General features: G+C 41.9%; 1 protein-coding gene across 49 annotated transcripts in view; it reads right to left on the bottom strand.

Moving 5' to 3' along the window:
* The window catches only part of MAP4K4 (mitogen-activated protein kinase kinase kinase kinase 4), a 200,712-nt gene extending 187,531 nt beyond the window's left edge, over positions 1-13,181 (bottom strand). For all 49 annotated transcript variants that reach the window (XM_077133910.1, XM_077133913.1, XM_077133922.1 and 46 more), the window contains exons 1-2: positions 13,016-13,181; positions 12,702-12,767 (exon numbers count right to left, since the gene is read on the bottom strand). In XM_077133910.1, the coding sequence (XP_076990025.1) occupies positions 12,702-12,767; positions 13,016-13,072 (123 nt within the window). In that variant the 5' untranslated portion in view covers positions 13,073-13,181. The remainder of the gene's footprint in view (positions 1-12,701; positions 12,768-13,015) is intronic.
* Positions 13,182-16,714: the final 3,533 nt, after the last annotated feature.

Here is a 16,714-nt window from a genome sequence, read left to right as displayed (position 1 = left end):
GGAGACATGTCGTTACCTAATCCAGCTTAACAACCACTCTTGATTAAATCACATCTCCAGGGAGATGATCTGATTACAGTTTCAAACATACACTATTGAATAGGGATTATTCTGTCTTCATGAAATGGGATTTAGACCAAAACATGGCTTTTCTAGAGGACATACATCCTTTAAAACCAGCACAGCATAAAGTGAAATTATCCAAGGATGAAGGAGGGCAAGCGGAAGGACATTCAAAAGATAAGAAGGAGCAGTGCTCTTCTTCACACAGGGGATGAAAGTGTCTCTTTCCACCAGACAGACCAAAAATCTCAGAAATCTTGGGAAACTGGGTAGAGTATTCAAAAAGGGCTTGCTTGAGCATTGTTCCAGATCAGCCTAACAAATCATAAAAGCAAGACACAAAAGGATCATATTATTTCCAAGTAACTTACCTATCTCAGAACATAGCTCAAGAGTACTTAAAGGAATACAAAACTATCCAGCACCCAACGAGGTAAAATTCACAATGTCTGGGATCCATTCAAAGATTGCCAGGCACTACTCAAAGAAGCAGGAAAACATGAGAATAATCATCAATCTAAACCAACCCAAAACTGACACAGATGTTAGAATTACAGACAAGGACATTAAAAAAGTTACTGTTATTATGGTCCATATGTCAAGGTAAGTACAGACCTGGAAATTATGGGGGAAAAGCCCAAAGCAAACTTCTAGAGATAAAAAAATACAATGTCTAAAATGAAAAATACACTGGGGGGGGGGGTTAAAACCAGAGTCAGTGTTGCAGAAGGAAAAAGATAGTGAACATGAGCACACAGGAATAGAAACTAGATAAAATAAAATACAAACAATCAAAAAAAAAATTTTAAGTGCATCAGTGAGCTGAAATAACTTCAAATGGAATGGGAGTATCCAAGCCTAGGAAGCAGGAAAGGAGGTGAAAAAATTGTGAAGAAATACTAGGGAAAATTTTTCTAAATTTGATGAAATCTTTAAATCCACAAGTTCAAGAAGCTCACAAAGCCAAGCACAAGAAACACAGAACAAAGTTCACCAAAGCATATCATAATCAAATTGCTCAATACCAAAGACAAAAGGAGAATCTTAAAATACGACATCACATACAGTGGAACAAAGTAAGGATGACAACAGGTTTCTCAGGCAAAACAATGCAAATGAGAAGACAGTGAAGTAACATCTCTGAAGTACTAAAAGAAAAAAATTATCGACTTAGAACTCTATAGCCAGCAAAAATACCTCTTAGAAATAAAAGAAAAATAAAGACATTTTCAGACATAGAAAAGCTGAAAGAACTCATAACCAGCAGATCAGCCCTATAAGAAATGTTAATGGAACTCCCTGAGGCAGAAGCAAGATACCATGCGGAAATATGGATCTTCAGAAAGGAATGAAGAGCACCAGTAAAAGTAACCATATGGGTACACAGATTTGTTTTGCCCTTATCATTTAAATCTCTTTAAAAGACAGTTTACTGTTCAAACAAAAAATGATTCCAATGGGTTTTGGGATTTATAATCCATATAAATTAAAATAGATAACAATGTCATAAAAAACAATTAGGAAGAAATGGAAGGATATGATGTGAGCTTCATATACACGCACTTAGTATAAAATATATATGAAAGTAGACCGTGATAAGTTAAAGATGTGTAGTACTATAAATCCTAAAGCAACCTGTAAAAGAAAACAAGGAATTATAGCTAAAAACCAAAGAGAATAAAATAGAGACATTTTAAAAACTCAATAGAAAACAAGGCAGAAAGAAGAAAAATTTACTGAGAATAAGGCCTCACTCAATAAATCTAGAAAGAGAGAAATCAGAGAATAAAGTCAAGGAAAAGAAGTCATTCTATGTAAAAGTTTACATTTTCTATCATTTTTACATAACAGCAGCAAGTAATAAGGTAAATTTATATTTTCAGCTGCGCAACAAACTAATGAAACATATACTTTCAATCTTGGAATATATACCCGATGACTGACAAAGCCTTATTTAAACAAAAAGAATTTCTAATTTTGAATGCAAGCAATATAGCAATAGTCCAGTAAACTCAAGCAAGAATAAAATATTTCTCTCAATATTAAATTTTTCAAAAAGAACAAAAAAGCCCACAAGAATCATCTTACATAGTAGGCTCCAAAAAAAAGAAAATTCTGTTTTGTGTAAAGAAATTTCTCTATTCATCCAGGGTGGGGCTGGGGGTGGGAGGTGCTATGCAAAGCTTCATCTTTTAAATCACTTCCTTGTATAAGCTGAACCCCAGAAACGTTTATTAAAAATTACTGGTGTACACCAGCCCTAAGCACATTAGTAAAGCAGTGTCCATACGAGTGTTCTGTGGGGCAGCACAGGGCCTACTTTAGGCCCTCATCTCACCAGATACTCCAGATATTATGGACACTGCTCACAGGACACTGAGAGATCTGCCAAGGGCTCCTTCCCCTATCTCCCTAGGTGATGTTCCAGGTACTAAACGGATAAACTGATGCAGGAGATTCAAAAGAGAAATGAAAACCAAAACAGCAGCAGATGCAGGATGCAAGAGGCCTCCCATGAAAAGATGGCTCAAGGCAAACCAAATGGAGGCAGTCAATTGCCATAATCAATGGAACACATCCCTCCTACCATTATTCAAAGTTCTTTTAACCAAGAAGAGGGTTTTAACTGCAAGCAGACTGTTCCTTTCTCCTCATCCAGCTATGCTCTTCCAGGGAATCTGAATTTAAATCATAAAGTACCACCATATATACCATCATATCTACTTTATTAAATCTAGCTTAGCTATCAGCTATCCTGTTATATGTTCTCAACAGGCCCCAGCTCTTCCTCATCTGCAGTATTATCCTCATAAAAAGCTTGTTCATTGTGTGTCTTACACATAGGCGACATGCTCCATGCACTGACTGCCTTTCTTGTCCATTGTCACCAATAAGAAAGCCTAGCCTGGTGCCTGGTACACATTATGCACATAATAAGTACTTGAATGAAAATGAATAAAAGAAATCTTGCCTAGCACAGCAAGCTAAAAGTATCAGTAAACAGCAAATCATAAAAAAGGTACTAATCACTCAAATCACTGATGAGAAAAGAACTTAACATCCACAAGTTTTTCCCAGGAACAAAAATGGACAAGAGAGCACATGCATATATAGTGACAGAACCAAGAGGGCCTAACAAGCCAAGCTCAAACAAAAAAGGCTCTAAAATTTGAGGCATGCCTAGAAGATGAATTAATATGCTGAATAAATTGTGTGCCACTTGGATACCATCCCCAACCTCAGGCAATACTATGACAAACCTGGAATTCCATAAACAGTATGTTCCTCGGATGCAGAGCACTAACTCGGGTAACACTAAGTCTTTGACCTGAGATCTCAAAAGTGGATAATCATAAAACTACACAACAATTATAGAAGAAAGGGTCTCAGTGGGGGGAGGAGTCTAGTAGTCAACAGTATTCTGTTATTATCAAAAGCAGGTAATGAAAACTCCCCAAAACAAGAATTTTCAAAAAGCATACTAGTATTAAATTTAAGAAAATTTAAATTTTCAGTGACATGGGGGTGCAAGGGTAGTTTGGTGGTAGGATTCTCACCTGTCATGAGGGAGACCTGGGTTTGATCCCTGGCCTATGCAAATGTGTTTATGCATTTGAAAAACTTACTGATAAAGGCTTAACTTCGTTTGTTCTTGTTATATCATTTGTAGCATCTTAGGGAGAAAATAATGATAAATTCACAGAAAAGTAAGCAAAGGAAGAAATAAGGGTAAGTGAAGAGAAGGGGTGTTTTTTTAAAAGAAGGAAATGTAATCATGTTAGATTGGCTCAGTGATAAATGCTATCTACACAGTTATGATAATATATACAACCATCATGTTAACCCAAAGCTATATTTATTTAAGGAAGAATGGAGATAAGAAAAGGACATGGGTGAATATAAGACCTAAATCTTCAACTACCCTAACAGGAAGTCAATAAAATGTCTAAAATCAATCAATCAAATTCTAGTTTGGATATGAGCATTTTAGCATCATTTGATTTTGACTATGAACAGTCATAATTCTGATAAGTTTTTTAAGGTCCTAGTTTTCATATGACTAAAATTACATTTTTACTAATATTAAAAGAAAAATTTTAAAATTATTCTAATTGTTTAAAGTTATTAGGGTGACTGGTCAATATTTAGACATATTTGGGAAAGTTACAATGCCCCAGGGATTGAAAGTACTTGATAAAGCACAAAGCTGTAATTGGCATGTACTCTGAATATTCCTGCTTCTCAAAAGTGGGAGAATCAACTGCTGGACACAAACAATAGCCCGCAATTCTCCCAGCTTCCAAATGCAGGCAGAGTTCTATGAGCCCTGCCCAGAATTCCTTAAAGTGTGGTCTGCACGCTGTTATAAGCAAGGTAATTTTAGAACTGAGAATAAGCATGTAAAAAAATTCTACAGCAATTTGACAGGGTAACATTATGTCTTTTGATTCTAATTATAAAAAAAAAACTAGGTGTGTATTTTGCGTGCTGTGCTTTCATTTCACTTTTCTAGTAATTTTTTTTTTTTACTGCATTTTACCAAAGCATTGGTTTTAAGACACACTACTGAGGTTGATGCACTTAAGCTTATAAGACCATATTGAAGTCCATGTCCTTTCTATGTGCTAGAACCTTCACTGTGTCTGAAATTCTGAAATTCCAGAGTGCTGAGGTAGAACACCTGGGGTGACGTAGGCTGTACAGGATGCAGTACAATTACCTAGAAGGCATTCTCTCAGATGCCCGTCCCTTCCTTCCTGAGTGTCCATGAGGATGCGTGCATGGCCTGCTTTATTTACCACCATGTACCTAATACTCAGAATACATCACAGCACAACTACCTGTTCCATGGTCCCACCCCTGTATGGTCAATCATTTTTCATCTTTCCAATTGAGATGTTCCTCATAATGCTACAAAGATATTGGAATTTCCAAGACCCCATTTTTTAAAACTCAGGAAATCCTAAAACTATCTGTCATGGTCAGGTTCATGTGTCCACTTGGCCAGGTGGTGGAGCCTGTTTGTCTGGTTGGGCAAGTCCTGGCCTGTCTTTTGCTATGAGGACATTTCATAGAATTAAATCATGATCATATGACTACATCCACAGCTGATTCCATTTGTAATCAGCCAAGGGGAGTGTCTTCTTTAATGAGTGACACTTAATCTAACCACTGGAAGTCTTTTAAGGAGGATTCAGAAGAGACAGGTTCTCTTCCTGCACTGGACTGCAAGCCTCTCCTGTGGAGTTCCAGACCCTTCATTGGAATTGTCAGATTCACAGCCTGCCCTACAGATTTTGGACTCTACGTTCCCACGGTTACATGAGGCACTTTTATAAATTTAATATTTACGAATATTTCCTGTTGATTCTATTTCTCTAGAGAACCCTAACTAATACACTATCCTTCTCTCCTTTTTGAAATTCTCATAGAAAAATAAAATGCCTCCCAACCTGGTGTCTCTAACACATTACCACTTTCTGCAACTCAACCAAAAGGCAGCTTCTCTTCTGAATAATGCCAGCAAACTTTATTACTAAGCCAGCTTCATAATGAAAGATGCATTTGTTTTGTGAGCAGTTGTTTTATCATCATAAACCTAAAAACACACATTACCCGTAGCCCTTCTCCATTCATCACTGCTTCCACATGTCTGACAATTTACCCTTATTTAAGATTGTGATTTATTATTAACACAAAATAACTGGTACCCAAACCATTCAGAAATTAAGTACCTGGCAATCTCTCACCAGTGATAATCAAGTGATTGTCCCCAAACTATTAAATATTAAATATATCTTAAGATTTTAAAACTGGTAATAAAGTCTAGCATTACAAGAAACCAAACTGAATTAGTGAAAAATCTATTTGTAATAAATTTTCAAAGTGTTTATCTGCAAGTACTTTGAATAATGAACTGCTATCCACTAGTTGTCTATTTGTGATAGGAATGAAGTTTTTTAAGCACTCTCTAAAAGATTAGGAGGTGGCCTAAAACCTTGTTCCAACTCTTAGTATTTTCAAATTGAAATCAGCAGTGTTTGATTTTGAGATTTTACTGTGGAATAAACCCTTGACTCTAACAGTCAATTGCCATGCAGTTTGCACATTTCACTGCGACGTCCGTCATAGAACCGTGTTATCAGCCGGGCAATGAACCTTCCAGACAATTCTGCATCGGTACCCTCACCACTTTTGTCTGAAAAGCAGTACCTTCATGCATTTAAATATTTCATTGCTATCTGCCAACCTTTTTTAAATGACTGGAGTACATAACAATCAAAATACTGCTACTACGACAAGAAGCCCCAGTGTTTGACTAGAGATATGAACGAAGCTGATGTGGCTAGGACTAAGGTAAATCAGAACACAGGTTGTAAAGGATGATATGATCTGTATGATAAAACTTCAAATTTCCACGTGAGACCAAAGGGAGAGATGTTTATTTGGTGCAAAATTTTTATTTTGGGTAGCACGTTATCTAATTTAACTTGTACGGTCAGTTTATTCGAACATCATAATTACCTGGAATCTTAAATAGGGTGTGAGATCTTGTTGGTTTGTCCAGGTTAGTGTGATGCCCTGATATATCCCAGAGTACCGTGGGCAGAGAATAAACAAATATTTGCAAAGTCCCCTTGAGGAACTAGGGAGAAAGGAGGAAATACTCAACTTTCCTGTCTGGAGGATCTGATATTCTCAGAAGCAGTGGGTACAACCAATTCAATAGGCCAGGACCGTCATGGGATTGAGAAAGCCTTCTTGACCAAAAGGGGGAAAAGAGAAACGAGACCAAATTAAAGTTTCAGAGGCTGAGAGATCTCAGCAGGTTATCCTAGAGGTTATTCTTATGCATTATATAGATACCCTTTTTTAGTTTATGGCGTTTGGAATGGATGGAGGAAGAGCTGTGTTCCAGTAGCCTTCTTCTTTTCTTTCTTTTAAAAATATTTTTACTGAGAAATCTTCACATACATACATTCCATACATGGTGTACTATCACTATCAATGGCTAGAATATCATCACATAGTTGTACATTCATCACCATAATCAATTTTTAGAACATGTGCATCACTCCAGAAAAAGAAATAAAAACTCAAACATACCATACCTCTTACCCCCCCCTCAATCTACCCATTTTTTTTTACCCCTTATCTCACCCCATTATTTATTTTTTTATCCTTACTTTTTTACTAATCTGTCCATACCCTGGACAGAAGGAGCCATCAGACACAAGGTTTTCACAATCACATGGTCACATTATATGATTTATACAATCGGCGTCAAGACAATACTCATGGCTTTGGGACTCTGAGTTGGTAAATATCCATGAAAAAGCATGATACTTTCTGTGTGATCTCAACCACATAAAAATGTATGCGCAGTTGCATGCATATACATAAAAGACCTAGAAGGATATGTCAAACTATAAACTGCTTGTGACTCTGGATTTTTGTGTTCTTTGCGTCTTATGCTTTTCCGTTTTCTATATTGCGCAATTAACTTAAAAGTTTTTTTTTTTAATGTTGTTTTAAAAACCTTAAAAAAAACTGGAAGAAACATCTTTTTCAAAGTTCTAGAAAAGAGTTATGGGACTTCAATAACAGGACAAACACCAAATCAAGAAAAAGGCCACTGAAAGGTGGTAGGACCTCATGGCACTGTGGCTGGCCACCTCCCACCCCATCCTTCTTCAGAAAAAGCAATACATGATCATGGATGGGATCTAGAAAGGGAGGGGAAAAGGCGCAAAGGTACATCATTGGGACATACGGAAAAACTGGAATACAGACTGCAAGCTTTATATCTGTTAAATTTCTTGAAGTTCGTAATTATACTTAAGGTAGTTGCATAAGCAAATATCCTTATTCTTAAGACGTGTACATGGCAGTGTTAACGTGTGCAAGGAGCATAATGTACACAACCTATGTTCAAGAGTTCATAAAATAGATTGATAGACAGATAGACTGACTGATTATCTAGATAGACAGGTAGGATAAAGGCTCCAAAGTGTTGAAATTGGTGGACCCAGGTATCTGAGGGGTTAGAGGTATGCTGGAGTTTGTATTATTTTTGTAACTATCCTGTAAGCCTGAAAGTATTTCAAAATTTAAAATTAAAAAATATATATATCCATAATCAGCAGAATTTTGTTTGGTGGTTGGATTTTCTGTAAGGTTTTTTGATATTCCTAATTCAGTAAAAGTTTCAGAAGTCTGGAGTTGATTTTTCTTAAGAGATCGACATAGCATTACTTATTAAACAAGGCTTCCTCCTACCTTACCCAAGTCCAGAATCCTTTTAGCATGAAGGAAATCTGCCTCAGAACAAGTCTGCACATGCCACTTAACAACACACAGATTCGCTGGTACTAACCCTTTCTCCTAATGAAAACATCTAGTTCTACAAAATTCATTTTGCCCCACAGGACGTCCTTACCTCGAATTAAGAGAGACTACATTTAAAAGACAACATTTGGTGAATCCCACACAGAAGTTTAAGTACCTGCTCCAAAATGTTAGACTAATGATATTTAAAAGCCAGACAATTTATAGGGCACTTTGTCTCTGAGTAACTGAAAGCAATATTAGCACTTTCACCCTGTTAATCCCAAACTCCTCCCAATTTAGTGGGCAAACAGTGTTCCCATTTAAAAGGCCCTAATGAAGTCTGCAGAGAATTCATGAATTCAGCAGATTAAACACAGCAAGAAAGAACGCCTAAGAATCCACACTCCCGATGTGTCCTAGAGCCAACCTCCTTCTCCCTACTGCCTCCGCCACCACATCTCGGCCTTCACTCCTCTCTTCTGGACCATTATCACATGCCAACCATCTTACCCTCTCCTTCCCAAAACATCATCCGATCAAATTCCCTACTGCAAGGGGTGGCTCAATCCTAAAAAACAGCTTTCAGCAACTGTTCAGTTTAAAGAACAAAGTCCCTCCTCAACTTTAGCTGAGATTCTCTACTCTTCCCCATCAGCCCAGCCCTGCGCCTGCCTCGCTTCAATAACGAGTGGAAGAAGGCTTCACTCAGTGCCTGACAGATGGTAAACTCGGCGTTAACTCTCCCTGCTCCAAGTTCTCTGGCCTCTACAGAGCACCTTCCTCTTCAGCCTCTAAGGTTTCCATTCGACCTTTCATCCAAGGACTGGGTCAGAAACACACGGCCTCCACAGAATCTACTGTCCCTCCAAGGAGTCCGTCTTGACGCCTGCCATTTCACCTGCAGAATTCTAAACTCTGAGGCCCATGCGTCTGCACGAGCCCCCCCCCCTGATTCCCCTCCAACACCTCTGCAGGGGCAGGCTGTCCTTCTCAGGCTGGCATCTTGCCCCCTTCAAGAGACTTCACAACACCAGCCATTATACACTCACAAAATACAAAAGAACAGTGCAATCACCCCATAGAGAAAACAAAAATGGTCAAGTAAATATTAAAAATACAAATAAAATCTAAAATAACACAGAAACGAATTTTGGTTTATTATTTCTGGTTTTGATTTTTCACACAATCATGGGCCCCCTGTCTGCTGAAAGTAAAAATTCATGATTTATTCAACCTGGTAAATCAATAAGTAGACTCATACAAATCACTCCAGATGCTTATTATAGAAATACAGTATTTTGAATATAACCTTATAAAGAGAAATCCACAAATACTTTTTCTAAGTTTTAATTTATGAGTATCCTTCCCTCCATTCCCTTAAAAACCTAAGGTTAAAAAATAAATTTCTGTAAACAAAATATGCCCTGTTTTTCAACTTCTTTTTTTAAGAGATGAAGTATATATACTGTTTTACTACACCTAGATCATTTACCTACCATCTTTGTCAGATGTAGAAAAGCTGAAGCTATCCAAAAGAGCTGTCAAAACTAGAGAAAAGCTCTCTCTCAAACTCATTACTTTGCATCTCTACATTCTTCTCAAAATCAGCAATCTCTATTCCTAGAACTACAGGTTATTCAGCTTACAGGTGTTTTACCTGAAATTACATTAATAAGCTGCTTTATAAATAACAAATTAGTCACACATTTTCCAAACTCTGAGGCTACTCACACTGATGGATGTTTTGCAGCAATTAAAAAAAAAAAGCTAGCGTCTTAATAAACTAATCCCAAAAGCCACCATATTCAAATCATGCCAACAAAAATTCAAACTAACCTCCTATACACAAAAGGTAAATGGTTCTAGAATTTATACACTTAAAAGGAGAAGAAAAGAGACGTTAACTGTCTCTGTTGTTTTCGGTCTCTAAGACTGAGCTTCTCAGTGTTATCAGGTTGTAAGCATTAAAGAACTTCTTGTGACAGTAAGAAAACATTGATGGGACAATTAAGAAAACGGTAACACTGGATATTGGACATGAAGGAATTAACTTTTTAGATGTGACAACAGTATAGTGATTATGCAAAACACAAAAAAGATACATACTGAAGTATTTATGGATGGAATGATATGGAACCTGGGATTTATATTAAAACAATAAAAGGGAGGAGAAATATATATATGAAATAGGATTAGTCATGTGCTGACTACTGTTAAACTGAGTGATCTAGTGTCTATTTGTAGATGCTTGAAAAATCACAATGTTTTTTAAAATGTAACTGCTTTTGAGAATAATTTCAAGCAATATTTTAATCTGGATCATATACTACCTTTGCATCATTTTCTTAATTCCTTTGGTTTGCATAATTAGAAAATTTCTTCTCAGCAGTACAGACTTTATGGTCAAGGAGCTGTGTCACTGCTGAGACCTCAAATACTTTCCAAATGTAGGGCTCAGCAAATCTCCTTCAAAACCTTAGGGGTTGGGGAGGCGGAAGATGGAACCAGAGAGGAAATAAGGAGGGAGGCAAACTTTAACAATGAACCTGTCCAAATCGTTACCATAAGAGCTCCCCTACCCCAACTTCTCAGAACCAATTACTAGACACTTGGGTTCATTCTTTCATTTTCCTTATAGTTTAATAGCAGACTGATGCTTTCTAGCTTACTTCACTGCCCTTTACATCCATGCTAACCGAATAAGATACAAACAATTCCAACTACTGTGTAACCAGATCAAAAACAAGCTCTGGCTAACTCACTTGGAAGAGTACACTCACCACTTAGATTTGGCCAGAAAAACCAAGTTAGAAAAAACTGACTGGCGCTTAAGCAAACACTGGGCATACGGAAAACGTCTTTAAGCCAGTTACTAGGCCACTTGGAGAGTTGCAACACAATCTTTTCCAAAAATTTCCAAACACTTCCAAATTCAGTTGAGCCCAGCAGTTGCAGTTAACAGGGCTCCCTTTCAAATTCAAAAATCTGCTCCCCCACCCCTCGACAGTTAACCAACAAAACACATGGGATCACCTAAAAATACTGACTCAAGTTCAGACCGCAGGCCTGTACAAGGACCATGTCAAGGGAAGTCGAGGCTGGGGAGAAGCCTTCAAGCGACAGATAAATCCTGTTCATAAGGCACAAGGGAGATGATAGGATCCACACTTAATCTGGCCTGAGAAAAGAGCTTTGGTCAGCGCCCAAACCCCTTCCCCCATTCTACTGAGACAATGACAATTCTTCATGGGAAATCACAAAGAGCTTGTTCATATTTTTTTTCCTAGCCCAATCATATACCCACTTTACCAGCTAGCCCTTCCCCCCACCTACAAATCCCTCTTTCCATGCAAATAACTTTTAGAAATTGTTAAGTAATGAGAGGCAAATCAGGGCGGGGAGAATTTAACACCCTAATATTGTCAAGGCTTGCTCTTCCATTGCCTACTGCCCTTCCAGCATCTTTAGAATGTGCCCTGGATAAAATGAACACCACTGTTAGTCACATCTGGTGTCAGCCACTCATCACAGACTCATACTGTACAGATTTGTTAGTTTCGTTTACGGCTGGTGGGTGGGAGGGAAGGGTGTTAAAAAAAAAAAAAAAAGGAGAGAGGAAGACCTAGAATGGGTGTGAAAGCCAAGGCATCCTCCTTGCTCTTCATGCTCCCTCATTTCTGTTTCAACTACACACCTGTCAAACAGGTTATTCCTGGAATTCAGATTTTATCATCCTCACACCGTAATCCTTCCTCCTCCTGCTGCCCAAGCACACACCTCTCTCCCTGCTTCCCCAAAACAGGCATCCATCAGGAGGGCGTCCAAAGGAGCGATCAAGTGGCCACCGTGAACACCCAACTCTGCACCCGAGCAGCTGGCTCGCCTCCAAACACGGAAACGCGATGACAATCTTTAAGAAGGCCCAGACAGTGGTTTAAGAACATCATCAGCACGGCCGGCCTACCGTGAATGCTTAATTAACCCACCACCTCACTAGGCCAGACGCCGAGTCAAGAAGAAAAGCTCCGCAGCTTGTCTTAGGAGAGCTGTTTCTCCATCTCCCCGAAGAGAAGTACGAGCCTAGGAGGGCCGTTTACTTGCTTATCTCAAGGCCAGGAAATGAGGTCTTTCGAGGCCAGTCCCGAATATAAACTCAAAACCTGCGAGCCCGCCGGGCGAAGCCCCTTTGCCTAACTTGGGCCAAGCGGCGCGGCCCCGGGTCAGCGGCGCGGCGGTCACCCGCTCCTCGCCTCCCGGCCAGAAGTTTGAGCACGCCCCGGGAAACAAAGAAGGCGCCCCACACCGACCTTATAGACTTGTCCGTAGGTGCCATTGCCAACCACTTCCACCAGCTCAAAAATCCCAGCCGGATCCTGGAGGGGAAGGAGGGGAGGGGTTACGATTTAAAAGCAAGGGGAGGAAAAAATTGTGGTTTTTTTTTTTGAAGAAACAAAGCGGAGCGGCTGGAGAAAGGGCGGTTCCAGGGAGGTGGGTCTCGCCCCGGGGCCGGTCCCCGCCGGCGGCCGCCCGCGCCCCCCGCACACGCCACCCCGCAGACAAAGGGGCCGCCGCGCCCGCCACGCCCGGACCCCCGCCCCGCGCCCCCTCCGCGGCCACTCACCCGCAGGGAGGACAGGTCGATGTCCACCAGACTTTTTGCAGGGGAGTCGTTCGCCATTTTCCCTTTCTGCCACCCCCGAAGCAGTGATAAAGATCGAGCGGGATTGGCCTCTGCCAGCCGAAGGCCGCGCGGCCGGCCGCGCCTCCTCGCCGGGGCAGCGGGGCCGGCCCGGGGCCCCTGCGCGCGGGTCGGGTCGGGGCGGGCGGCGGCGGCGGCGGGCTGGGCCCGGCTCTCGCGCCGGCTCTGGGCTCCTGCCGGCCGCGGGCCGCGCCGAGGGGCGGACGGAGCGGGCGCGGGCGGCGGCGGCGCTCACACCATGGCGCGGGGGCGGCGTCAGGCCCCCCGGCGGCCCGCGGCCCGCGCCGCGCGCATGGAGGACGCTGCCCGGAGCGTGGGGCCCGGCGCCGCCGAGAGCCGAGCGGGTGCGCGCGGGGCGGCGAGACAAAGCTGAGCCGGGAGGCGGAGGCGGAGGCGGGCTGTGGGGCGGAGAGGGAGGAGGAGAAACGGGGCTCCGAAAATACAGGGTGAGGCGAGCGCCGACAGCTCCCCCTCGCCTCCTCCGACAGGAAAGGCGAGCGGAAACGCACTCACGCCCCGGAGCCCCGCCGGGGGAGGCGCGGGCCGCGCCGTGAATATTCAGCAGGGGTGGGGTCGGGACAATGGCCGGGCCGGCCGGGCAGCGGGGCCCAGTCGTCGGGCGCCCGGGGAGGGCTGGGGAGGGCTGGGGTTTCCTCAGGGAGGTGCGAAGGGGCAGAAAGTGTCCCCGCCGGGCGCAAACAGGCGCCACATCAAAGGAAATAAACTTGGACCCCGACGCCCTGGGGCGGCCCAGCTAGTCCGTCTCTCGGCCGGAGGGGGTGGCCCGCCCGGCGCGGCCGGCCGCGACCCGGGGTGTCACCTCGGAGCGGGGCGTCCTCCGTTCCTCCTCGGGCCCCTCTCGCCCCATCCTCCCCCGCCACCATTGAGTCTACCTTTAAGACCCCCATTTCCGGTTCCCCTACGCCGTTTTCTCTTCCTTTATCTTCCTTTCCAGGCTAAATGTGTGGCGCGGGGGCAGCGCGGGACCCGCTGAGCATCCTTCGGCTCCGCGGCCTCGGGAGACTGGCGGTAGCGGCATCCGAGCAGCGCGGCTCCTGGCCTGTGCTGCGTTCCTTACAGCCCTGGTAGGTGACCGTGAACTGGGTGTGGAGACCCTAAATACTAAATAAGCCATGTTTCAGCAGACGGGTTTCTTTCAGCAATGGGGGCAGGTCGCCGGGTAGTTAGGCAGAATAATCTACAATATATTGCGTGTCCGGGCTCAGCAGTCATCTTCAGCAGCCCACGCCGCTGTCCAAAACCTCTTGGTCCTGGTTAAGCGTGCCCCAGAATCACTTGGAAGGATTGTAAAAAAAAAAAAAAAAAAAGAAAAGAAAAAAAAACCGGGATGCTGGCCTCCAACTCCAGAGCTTCTGATTGAGTAGGTCAAGGTTGGGCCTGTGAATGAGTTCTCTCTAATGAGTTCTCGAGGATGCTGATTTTGAGAACACTTTGAAAATTGCGGCCTCAGGGTGAAAATCCCAGGCCCTTCATAATTGGGCCTTATGAACATCAGCATCATCACCATCATGTTATCTACCCGTCTCTATGCATTTTATACCCTCGCATTGTACTAAACCAATGTCCAGTTTTACCCCTCCTGTAGCCCTGGGGTAAATGCTTTCCCCACTTTAAGGATGAGGAAACCAAAATGTAAAAGACCAAGGAATGGGCCCAAATTCCTTAAAAGATTAGCCAGTAAGTGGAGTTAGGATTCTCACCAGATCAGCCTATTCCCAAGAGCCAAGTCTCTGTTCAGCCAGGTTAGTCTGCTCTACCCAGAGTAAATTTAGCAGTCTCCTGCCTCCCAAGGGTTTGGTTTCCAAAATTTTTGACCATCAGAATCCCTTGTACGGTTAAAACATATTCAGGAATTCCTGATATCCATTGATTAGGGCAAATATAGTAACCAAAATATCCATGTGAATTAGTGCTTTCAAATGATTATTTTAAAATCACTCAACAATATTGGGGTGCACACGTGGTTCAGTGGTAGAATGCTTGCCTGCATGAGGGAGACCAGCCCATGTATCACCCCCCAAAATAAAAATAATGCCATTATCTATGAATATAAGTTAAATAATTTATTCAGGGAGCTAGATTGGTGCACACGTGACCTTTCAGAACATATTACAAATATTATTTCAATAGTGTTTACTTTTAATAATAGATAAAATGTGTTGGGTCCAAACCATGTGCTAAGTCCTTTACATGGATTATCTCATTATTCTTCATAGAACCCCAAATGGTATGCAATATTCTTTTTCCCACTTTACACATTAGAAAACCAAAGTCTGAGGAAGTTGCATCAATTGCTTGGTGTGCATGGCTGGGCACTGCAGAAATGCTTGGCCCCCCAGCCATCCTCCCCCTACAAGTTCAAGGCCGAAGCTCTAAACCATAACATTGGGCCCACCTCCAGACTTACCCCTTCCTCTTTCCCCTCTAGATTCACATCTTCTCCTCAAGCCCAAGTCAGAAATCATTTCTTCCCTCTCCTCTCAATCTGTCTCGTAGGCTACTATTTCCTATGTCACCATTGCGACGGTTATTTCCCCGTCAGTTGAATACCTAGTCTTGTAGTGGCTATTAAGTGTGAGAGTTGGCTTAGCCATTGTCTGAGGCAGAAGGAAAATACCATCAGAGAGCATATAATCTGACAGTGGGAATAAGATCATTTCATAAACCACTGCACTAAAAGGCAGAACGTTTAAGTTCTAGCAAGTTGGAAAGAGCACTCACTCAACAGGTCAAGTGGTTGATGCTTTTCGTGCAAAACTGAATTGTGTTTGAACCCCATTTATTTTATCGGTGGTGTAACCTCGAATACGTTGCTCAATCTCTGAGCCTCCGTTTCCTCTCTGTGTGTTGGATGAAGCTGAGGTAAAAAGAACAATTAAAAAGACTATCATGTGGATGACCAGAGGGTACATCAACTGATGAATGAAAGCATAAACTAGGTGTATACATACGACAGAATATTGAGTGGCTGCAGGAAGGCTGCAGGAAAGAATGAAGTCATGAGGCATATGAGGCATGCAACTTGGTGACTGAATCTTGAGGACCTTATGTTGAATGAAAGAAGCCAGAAACAAAAGGACAGACATTGTATGCTCTCTTTTAAAAAATACATATAAGAAAACTAGGGCCTACATTGTAAGCTCTTAGAGCTATCACATTTGAGCTTTAAGTGTTATTTCTAAATTCTGAGATGCTGTGCTCTATGTGTATAATCTGGTATTTTCATGGAGCTTTGGGTGTTTGTGTGATACCTAAGACTCAGAGTTAAAGTTCTGAAACTGAAAGTCAGGATTACTCCATATAGCAACTGCTAAAGAAGCCAAAAAGAGATCAGACTTCAATTAGAGAAAAGGATGATGCTAATCTGGTTCTGACTAAGGCTAATCAGAGTACAGGGTAAAGATTGATATTGTCTGTATTTTAAAACTTCACCTACTGTGTGAGAACAAAGGAAGAGATGTTTATTTTGTCCAAAACATAAATTTTCTGTAGTACACAATCTAACTTAACCTGTCTAGCCAGTTTGGTTAAATGACCTAAACACATGGAGTCTAAAATAGGGAATAAGATCTTGTAAATTTGTATAGCTTAATATAGCAC

Source organism: Tamandua tetradactyla, chromosome 17 (genome assembly GCF_023851605.1).
Source record: "Tamandua tetradactyla isolate mTamTet1 chromosome 17, mTamTet1.pri, whole genome shotgun sequence".
Classification (NCBI taxonomy): domain Eukaryota; kingdom Metazoa; phylum Chordata; class Mammalia; order Pilosa; family Myrmecophagidae; genus Tamandua; species Tamandua tetradactyla.
This window is presented reverse-complemented; position numbering and strand designations above follow the sequence as displayed.